This window comes from Simochromis diagramma, unplaced genomic scaffold (genome assembly GCF_900408965.1).
Source record: "Simochromis diagramma unplaced genomic scaffold, fSimDia1.1 OVJJ01000585.1, whole genome shotgun sequence".
NCBI lineage: Eukaryota > Metazoa > Chordata > Actinopteri > Cichliformes > Cichlidae > Simochromis > Simochromis diagramma.
In genome coordinates this window covers 2,496,717-2,506,683 of record NW_024387398.1, presented here as the reverse complement: position 1 = coordinate 2,506,683, position 9,967 = coordinate 2,496,717, and the positions used below count along the sequence as shown (strand labels likewise).

At 36.0% G+C, this 9,967-nt stretch overlaps 2 protein-coding genes across 5 annotated transcripts; one reads left to right on the top strand and one right to left on the bottom strand.

Moving 5' to 3' along the window:
* On the top strand, window positions 1-3,145 carry LOC120720495. 2 transcript variants are annotated; one of them, XM_040010220.1, is made up of 5 exons: window positions 1-40; window positions 293-396; window positions 800-1,541; window positions 1,861-2,079; window positions 2,725-3,145. In XM_040010220.1, the coding sequence occupies exons 2-5, from the start codon at window positions 300-302 to the stop codon at window positions 2,921-2,923; spliced, it is 1,257 nt and encodes a 418-aa protein (XP_039866154.1). In that variant the 5' UTR covers window positions 1-40; window positions 293-299; the 3' UTR covers window positions 2,924-3,145. The 2 variants fall into 2 exon arrangements, with proteins under 2 accessions (XP_039866154.1, XP_039866155.1); XM_040010221.1 differs by lacking the exon at window positions 1-40 and having other exon boundaries at window positions 148-396.
* Window positions 3,146-3,396: 251 nt separating this feature from the next.
* Window positions 3,397-9,284, bottom strand: LOC120720483 (G2/M phase-specific E3 ubiquitin-protein ligase-like). Of its 3 annotated transcripts, XM_040010203.1 has the most exons (14): window positions 9,115-9,284; window positions 8,504-8,696; window positions 8,313-8,425; window positions 7,442-7,751; window positions 7,125-7,204; window positions 6,937-6,992; window positions 6,798-6,825; window positions 6,691-6,710; window positions 6,488-6,577; window positions 6,081-6,391; window positions 5,749-5,936; window positions 5,241-5,413; window positions 4,097-4,311; window positions 3,397-3,814 (listed from the first exon to the last, which is right to left on the bottom strand). In XM_040010203.1, the coding sequence occupies exons 2-14, from the start codon at window positions 8,694-8,696 to the stop codon at window positions 3,579-3,581; spliced, it is 2,013 nt and encodes a 670-aa protein (XP_039866137.1). In that variant the 5' UTR covers window positions 9,115-9,284; the 3' UTR covers window positions 3,397-3,578. The 3 variants fall into 3 exon arrangements, with proteins under 3 accessions (XP_039866137.1, XP_039866138.1, XP_039866139.1); XM_040010205.1 differs by lacking the exon at window positions 3,397-3,814 and having other exon boundaries at window positions 4,201-4,311; window positions 5,230-5,413; XM_040010204.1 differs by lacking the exons at window positions 8,313-8,425; window positions 9,115-9,284 and having other exon boundaries at window positions 3,404-3,814; window positions 8,504-8,617.
* Between the last annotated feature and the right edge of the window lie 683 nt (window positions 9,285-9,967).

Genomic DNA, 9,967 nt, shown 5'->3' with positions numbered 1-9,967 from the left:
GACGTTTCTAATGACCGGATTTGGTGTGTGGCAGTAAAAGGTAAATGAACCTTCTTTTTTTTTTAATTATTTGAATATATATTAGTGTTTGTCTATAAATCAACAACTAATACACATATGCTCTCGATTGTGTAATTTAAGTTATGTAAGTAGTTGTGTTTTGGAAGTTCTGTTTTACGCTAGCAACGTAGCTGTTGTGTTGGAAATGCGTTTGTGTATATACACTTTAGCTTAGGTCTGCCCTTTGCCGTTTTAATACTCTATTTTAAAAGAAAAATGCTGTGTCTTTCAGGATAAGAATGTTTTGTCCATATTGTGGCCATAACGTGGGAGAAGTTGTCAAGTTCTGCGGTTCATGTGGCAAACATATTGAGTTTTTGGCGTTTGTCGACAACAGTAAGTATTTCACAAATTACATATTAAAAAAAAGGTTGTCTCAACCAGTTCACAAAGCTGCCATTTGGCTGTTTACAGCTTATTTACATTTGAATGCAGTCCTTATGTACTATATTATTTTTATGTTATATAAATTGCATACACGTTATTTTGCAATCATTTAAACCATTAAGGTATATCTGTGAAGATTCTTAGTCGTCCAGGTTAGGGTTATAGTTGTAGACTTTATTTGTCTTGAATTTACTGAGGCCCAAATAAGCAACATATTAATTTAGTTTAATAATGAAACAATACATTGGTTTTAAAATGTCATTGTTATTTAAAACTGCACATTTCTTGTCTGATGATCTATTTTACCATTTCCCATCTTTTTTTTATTTATTTTTTTTATTCTGTTTATAAGGATCAATTCAAGAAAACATTTCCATCGAAGACCTCATTCAGAAATATTTCAGAGACGGTTACTCCTATAATGAAATTTTGGACATTTTGGCCTCAAAACATAAACAGAAGATCAGTCTGACCACACTTAAATGTAGATTAAGAAGTTTATCACTGTCCCGCAAAAAAGATTACTCAAGTCAGGCCTTGATTCGTGCTGCAATAATAGAAGAGCTGAAGGGACCTGGTCAACATTATGGATACCGTTCAATGTGGCAGACACTGCGTCAGAAACGCCATCTTTCTGTGAAAAGGCATGATGTCATGGTGATAATGGCAGAGCTCGACCCATCTGGAGTCCAAAAGCGCTCAAGGAAAAAGTTTGTACGAAGAGTTTACGATTCACCTGGACCAAACCACACTTGGCATGTTGATGGATATGACAAATTAAAGCCATATGGTTTGACTATCAGTGGTTGTATTGATGGCTATTCGCGGAAGGTATTATGGTTGGTTTGCGGAGCAACTAACAGCAACCCAGAAGTCATAGCTCAACACTACGTTCAGTGTGCTTCAGAGTTTGGAGTCATACCAGTGCGACTTCGCACAGACTGCGGCACTGAAAATGGGACGATGGCAGCAATGCATTGTGCCTTACGGTCATCTCATCAGGATTTTTTTGCAGGAGCTGCCAGTCATATGTATGGATCTTCAATAACAAATCAAAGAATTGAAAGCTGGTGGTCGTACTTCAGAAAACAGCGGTAGGTTTTAAAATTTTTCAAGAAACAACTATATTAAGCAGATAAAAGTGTGGCTGTAATATATAGTCTGTGATGCAGAAGCCTTGATGTGTATTACACCACCTTTCCTTTATAGCTTCAATGTGTAGCCATTATGTTACATACAAGTATAAGATAGAAAATATAAACTGTAATAGTCAATAAAGAAAGAGAGATGAATAGAAATCCAAAATGCACGCACTTTACGTCAACTCAAGAAACAATTTCATAAATGTAAGAAATAGTGAGGCTTTGAAGGCTGGTGATTTGTGATCTGATGGTATGTTTTTGTCTTTTTTAGAACACAGTTCTGGATGGACCTTTTGAGTGACATGAAGGAAATGCACCTCTTTAATGGTAGTTATGAACACATGTGCTTGGTGCGCTTCATTTTCATGGCTGTGCTTCAGAGGGATCTGGATGAATGCAAAAGAAAGTGGAACACGCACCTGATCCGTCCAGTTAGCCAGTCACGCTGTCCATCTGGTAAACCGGATGTGATGTATTACCTGCCTCATAGGTTTGTATCACTTGTCAATTACAAATGTGAAAAATCAAAATTCTTTAATTTAAGTAGAAATCACAAAAATGACTTTTTTTTTTTTTTTTTAGCACCTTTTAATCTATAAACGGTAAATGTCCTGTATTTGTATAGCACTTTTCTAGTCCCTAAGGACCCCAAAGCGCTTTACACAACCAGTCATCCACCCATTCACACACTGGTGATGGCAGCTACATTGTAGCCACAGCCACCCTGGGGCGCACTGATCTATGCACTTGATCATATAGTCTTCTTTTACTGTATGGTCATAAAAAAAAGACACCACAGTGTTTGTACCACCAAAAATTTGGACTAAATATGTCTACTTTTTTCACATGTTGATTCCAGTGCTAAAATTCATGAAAAGCTGTTTTATATTATCTCCTTAAATACATAACAAAAATCTGCCAATGTTTTCAGCAACATAACTACCTGTTCAAGACAGGTAGTTACAGGAACTCTGACCACCTTCTATTGTATTCGATGCCATAACACAGCCAAAGGTCTTAAGCAAAAGCATATGTTCACTTTAAGCATAGTTCCCCCCCCCCTTACAGAGACAAGGATGTTTTTGCATTTTCTTAGTATTTTAATATTAAAGATTTTCCTTGTACAAACTTTTAGGTTTGGTGGACGCGACTGTGGCCTTGCAGTTGGACATCAAGAGCTGAGCCAGTTCAGGATGAGTTCAACTCCCGATTTCTGTGGAGACCCTCACCTACAGGAATATTTTGAAGGACTAAACAGTGGCTTCAGTTCATCCCAGACATTTGAATCTTGTGTGGAGAACTACATCAGACTAAAAAGGCTTGCTGGGTTGTAATGCCAAGGTTCCCACACATCCCAGAACTGTGGATTCCACTTTGTGGTTATAATAATGCACCACCTGCACTTTTGTTAAGGCTAAAAAAATGTTTTTTGCTTCAAGTAGAACACAATTATAGTTCATCAGTTTATAGTCACTTAAAAAAAATTGCCTTTGTGTTTTTCCAAATAAGAATATCAATTGTGACAGTGCGATCAAATAAATTCTTTCTCCTAACAGATGATATTGTGAAGACTCTCTTAACCTCCACCTTAAATGCAAGACACGTGTTGGTATTATTAGCTTTATTAATACAGGTTGATATAAAATAAAGGAGTAAAAACACTCTAATTTAAGTAATAAGATTTATTGGTAACCTTAACAAGGCAAATTACACTTTGCACTGACATACAAATTGTGTAAAATGTACAATATCTATGAATACTACTATTCACCATTTAGAATAGATATAAAGGGAATTCTTTCTAAAGCTAAGGGTACTAAAAGTAATCATTTCAAATCACAGACATTTACTTTAGCATTGTAACTAAAACAAAGGCCTTGGCCCAACAGATATCTAGTCAATTTCTTTAAACAAACCTTTTTGTATAACAACAAAAACACAGTTGACATGAAGACTACATTACAGTATGAGGATCAAACTGTAAGTCGATCAATACAGACCAAAACCAGGAGAGTTTAATATTCCAAAGTCCATATCATCCTGGAACTGCTTATATGACTGAGCCATTGGTATCACAATGGTGTTTGCACATGTTTTCCCAATTGGGAAACGTGATGCATCACCAAACAGCAATCTTGGTCTTGGTTCCATTCCAGCTGGTGGAATGCTGTTTAGGCCCGTGGCAAACATCAGTATGTCTTGTAGGGAGACTGCTGTTTTGGTATCTAGAATTAAATAGAATGTAGCTAAAGATAAATCTTTATTTTCTAAAAATTTCAAATACAAAGCAGAATATCAGAAACTTGGATCCTCAAATGTTCCAAAGTATTATGTTTTTCCTTTTTTTCCAAGATTAATAGCACAAATACCTGTTCTATAGCAGAAATATCACCTGACAGTTTAAACTTAAAAAACATCATAAAAGTAATATTCATGAAAGAGCTGCTTTATTGGTTTGCACTGATCGTAGTAATTTGTTTGCAGTACAAGTTTTGTATTATACAAACCTTCAGCGTCTATCAGATAGTCTCGCCAGAATCCAAGCACCCTGGTTTCTTCCTGCCGTCTTGAACTGCCAGGTTCGCTCAGGACCACAGCAAACATGTCCTCTAAAAAGTCAGATGTCAGTGGCTCTGGTCTTGAGCACATGAAGGGTTGGAACAACAAAGGATGCTGCTGCAGGGCATGGATTACACCAAGTGTTGCGAGGCCATCCTTAAATCTATAAGGGGAAAATTGTCATCAGCACTACAATAAAAACATGAAAAACACTTTTTGAATGTTTTATTTTAATTATTCCAAAAGCACAATGAATTTTAAATACTTTATTGATCCTAGGGGGAAATTAGATCTCAGCATTTAACCCATCACCCTTGGGGTGAGCAGTGAGTTAGTGCTGGCTGTCTTACTCAAGGACACACCTGGTGTGTGTGCTCTCATCAAACGTGCTACCTTCTGAATCCCAGTCTGTTTTATCCATTGCTCCACCATGCCACCTTCAGAATTTATATTTTACCATCTGCATTTGTATTCATCAGCAAGGGAATGTTGCAAACTGGAGCTTAACTTACTTCAGCCACAATGTTGCAAATGCATTTTCAGCCAGTACAGTACGGTTTATTCTCAATAAAACCAATAATGTAAAAGATCAAACCACCTACAAACATCAAATTTGCACTGGATTTTTTAAAGTACCTGCCTAAACATGGTCACTAGCTGAACTAGTGTTTGCAGCTTTGTCCGTTTTATGTGGGGACTGATAAGTAACAAGAATTCTAATAGAATAAGTGTTCAAAAGTTTGAAATTTGATCTCTGTCCTTGCAGCTTCACATGATTTTTTCTATACTGAATAAACCACATGCATGATAACTCAAAACCTTTTTGCAAACATTAGGATAACAAACACAAGTATAATTAACCATGGAAACAATAAATAAAAAGGCAAGATGCAAAACTGTAAAATTAAGCAAAAACATACAAATTATTAGAAAAAAAATAGGCAGACCACTTCTGTAGCTGTGGTCTGTTATCAATTCAGTATAGTGTTGCTTACGGTTTAAAAACAATTTTGTTAAAAAACTATTATTAAAATAGTGTAGCTACATTGCCCCATTATTTTGTATCAGTCCAAATACTTACAAATATGTTACCTTTGGATTGAGAAGTGGTTGCGGTATATGATGTACCACCTAAGGTAGTCCTTAATGATGTTGCCTTTACCATCTAAAGAGTCCGGAAATCCATAGCAGCCAGCTGTCTGCAATAAGCTGCAATGCATTTCAATGCACCCATGGAGTTCCTTCAGCGTTGCAGCATTGGATATCTAGTGTTTACATAAGAAAAAAAGAAAATTGCAGTATCACAGGTTGTTGTGCATGACGTTCACATCAAAATTATTTTAAATGTAATTACTAATGCACTTCAATGTTTGGTCTATATTTTAAAGCATGTTATTCTGGTATTGTTTTCTACTCCTGTACTTAAAGTCAAACATTTATCTTTGTTCATAATTAACAAACATCGGTACACTTAGCATGCTGATTAAAATTACAACTACTTTGGAGCACAGTGTTACAGTCCAATGTGCAATTAACACATCAATCTTTGTGATAACAAAAGAAATTGTAGTTTTAAAATAGAATATTTAAATCAACATACTTCCAACAGAAAAGCTTTTGTAGCTTCATCAGTTACATCTTCAATTGTGACCTCCACCACATCAGACTTTGTTGTCCCAATCAGATGCTGGTAGAGTGTCTTGGAGAGGAAGGCAGGCCCTGGACCACCATGTACCAATGATGTGGCAATCATTCTGCCAGCAAGGAAATATTCATCCTCTCTTGCAGCTGGTAATGGATGTATTTAGTTAGTTATGCTAAAATGATGCTTTAAATTAAATGCCTTTTTATTTTAATAAACAATGAATCATCCAAGCTTAACTTCAGAATGTATTAATTTAATTTTATAGTCAGATGGTATAACTTTCTCACCAGCGCTGTCAAATGTAAGAAATTTGCTGTCCTCAGGTCCATCAAATATTCGTCGTGATCTAAGGCATTTCATTAATAATGTCAAAAATTCACGTTTAGGACCACCATTATCCATTCCATCTTCACGCTGTCCTGCATCATCGCTGAACTTCACAAGTATATCATCAGTTGGGTTGTAAGACACACGTCTAAAGCCCCGAGCTGCTCCGTCCCAAACATTTGCTCTGTTTATATTAAATCTGCTGACAGATGTTTTTATTGTCTTAGACGCCAGCTCTTCAAGTACTTCTGCAGCAGTCAGGCCATTTGTACTAGAACATAAAAAAATTATTTAATATCACATAAAATGAGGATGTTAATACTCACTTTTAGCATATTTACATTCTCACATTTAAATGTATACTTACCTTTGTGTTTCACTCTCATCCTTTTCGATGAGAACTTCTTTGTCTGAGTCACTATCAATTACAATCGGTGCATAAACACTTGTGTATGTGCTGCAATAAAAAACATTTAGTGGGCAAAGTAGAACATTTCTTAAAATCTAAAGTTAACTAAGATTTTATTGGTCTAGTGTCTCAATACACAAATTTCTGTGTCCAAAACATACCTGTAGCAGGGACCTTGAGTCTAAATATCAAAAATATATGAACAGTTAATATATTTTATGTTTGTAGCCTGTATGACAATTATTAATGACATTTTTCAGAGTCTTACTTCAGAAGAAGTTTGCAAGTTTGACCCCCTGTAAAGAATTTAAATAATTTCAGAATTTACAATATAATACATAATAATGTATTTTGGCTCCTCACTATTCACGGTCGCCGCACTGTATCCTCCACAATACAAAACTTACCTATTTCTTGAAGGTGCTCTTTCCGGGGTGCTGTGATTATCTGGAAAATCCCATACCTGATAAGTAGTAAAATAAGCTTAACAGCACTTTTTAAAACTTTAAACTTTTCTTGATTATATTGGTGTATACAAACACAGACACACACACACACACACACACAAAACAATGGTAAAGAAAAAAAGACTAACCACAGTGTCCGACAGTGGGCTTTCTACTGCTTTTACTTGAACTTCATTGTCCTCTTCAGATTCACACTCTGTGTTGCAATCTGCAAATATTCAATGATTCAAAACATACAGTCTAATTTAAATATATGTATGTATTGAAAGCTATATCGAACAATTAGCAAACATATAGAACACTTTGGCTATAAATCACAATTTAAATATATTTAAAATCTGTGGCAAAACCATGTCACTCTCTGATCAACATTTTTTTGAAAAATCTTGAATTATTTTTAATATCGAAAATTTATGATTGTCACTGCATTATCAGAATCACTAACCATAATTTAAGAAGTCATCATGGTTGCAAATGTAGAGAGTTACTCTTTGATAGGCCTTCCCTATGGCATCCTTGTATTTTTGGATGTTGAAAGGGGTGTTGGTTCCAGGAATTGTGTTAACTTCCCTTGCATCAGGGTATAGCAGTACATAGGGTCCATCGGCCATGTCCTGGTTAAAGTCCTTATGTTTTTTCACGCCGGCAGACAAGATTTGCTCAGTTGACCAGTGAGAATGAACATCAACTGGAAGTGACTTTCCTCGAACAGGTCTTATACCATCACTGGTCCTTCTCATGATGCCAATCTGTATCTAGGAATGAGATTAACAATAACATGTTTTTACATCTTTGCTCCTACATGGTGTTCCCTCTCTTCCATTTTATTTCTGATCTGTAGTTGTGATCCAGCTGTGCTGTGACTCAAAAGACAACATTAGCGACTAAATATAGTTTTAACAGGGGGCATATATTATTGAAGGAATGTTGACCAAAGGCTGACAATTAAGAAATTCTGATCAGGTTAACAATTGTAAGCCCTGTATCAGTGGTGAACTACAATCCCCAAGAGCGGCAACTAGATCGTTTCTAGTTTCTTCAACGTTCCCCGAGAAACACTAATGTCCAAGGTTGTGATTAGCTGAACACACCATATGCAGGTAATAAACAGCAATCAGCCTCAAAGTAAATTAAACAGAGATAGTCTGGGGGGGTCCATAGCTGTAGAGGACATAGTTGGCCACCCTTGCAATATATACAGTTCCTTTCATATGCATATGGAAATTTACAGCGATGCCTTGGCAGTGCTACAGGTAATTTGGATTTTGTATTAGCAACAAAAGTGGTCAACTTCCACGTTCAAATTTATGACATACCTTAATTGGTTTCTGGTCCTTCTGTTCCTGGTGTTTCTTTGAAAAAAATGCCTTTCTTTCCCTTTCTTTCACATCCCTAAATTTTCTAAATGACTCCACTAATGATTTCCCAGCTATAAACAGAAAAAAAAATTATTATTTTAGGGAACGGACAGTTAAGAAGATTTATTTAATACAAATATGTTTTTTACCCTGTGTAGTCTGTATAGTTGTGCCAGTCAGGATGCTGGAACTGGTAGATGGAAGAGCTGCTGCCTCTTCACCAAGGGCAGGATTTCTCGACACAGTGCTGGTGATGTCCTTTAAAAACTTGATGTTTTTACCACATAGACTACAAAAGGCAGGACTGTCTGCCAAGAGGTGTCCACAGAAGGGACAGTACATCTGTAAAAATTACCCCATCAAATGTTTTACAAAATTAAGATTCACTACAACCCACAGAAAATACAAGTATTTCACATCTTACATTAAGACTCCTGAACCAAAAACATTACACTTAGATTTTTATAACCTCACTTGCAAATACTTGTTTGACCATGAGAATGTTTTTCAATCAATTACTCAGAGCAAAATATTCAAATAAGATTACATATTTTATCTTAACTTTCATTCTATATATGTATATAAACGGCACAGCATGCTACTTTTTATGTTTAGCAAGGGACAGAAATCGCTAAAACATGACGTTTTCATACTTTTATCCATTTTTTTTAAACCAGTTCTCCATGAGCAAAGCATAAACCAAGCGTTCATAGTAATAAAACAACAACAACAATCAAACTAACAACAGTTTGCACATTACCTTTATTATGAGGCGTGGTTGGTCTATCCTTGCTGGTGTTTTCTGCTGGTATCCATCTCCGTGTGTTTGCAACAAATTTGCCGTTTATTTTGCAAATCGAGCTCAACACTGCCCCTAGCGTCCTGGAGCACTTCCGTTGTGCTTTGGATTTTGCGTGTGTTTTGGATTTTGCATGTGTTTTGGATTTTGCGTGTGTTTTGGATTTTGCGTGTGTTTTGGATTTTGCATGTGTTTTGTATTTTGCATGTGTTTTGGATTTTGCGTGTGTTTTATATTTTGCGTGTGTTTTATATTTTGCGTGTGCTTTGTATTTTGCATGTGTTTTATATTTTGCGTGTGCTTTGTATTTTGCGTGTGTTTTGTATTTTGCGTGTGTTTTGTATTTTGCATGTGTTTTGTATTTTGCATGTGTTTTTGATTTTGCATTTGTTTTGTATTTTGCATGTGCTTTGTATTTTGCATGTGTTTTGTATTTTGCATGTGCTTTGTATTTTGCGTGTGCTTTGTCTCTAGGGGCCACCGTATTTTATGCTTAGAAATATCTACTTATTAGGGGTGCAACGATACACAAAATTCACGGTTCGGTTCGGTTCGATACTTTGGTGTCACGGTTCGATATTTTTTCGATACAAAAAAAATGTTCATGCCTTTTTAATTTGTCATTTATTAAATTTTCACGGCACATTCTGCACCACATCTCTGTGCGTTCATCATTTGTTTGAAGCCAGCTCACCTCCTGCAACTACTTTTCCGAGAATACGTGCTTCTTTTGTGGTTCGGACTCCTTCTGACATTTCTTTGGAGGTGGAGGAACGCCAAAGCAATTGCTTAAAGGAGCTTCTTCGACATCTTT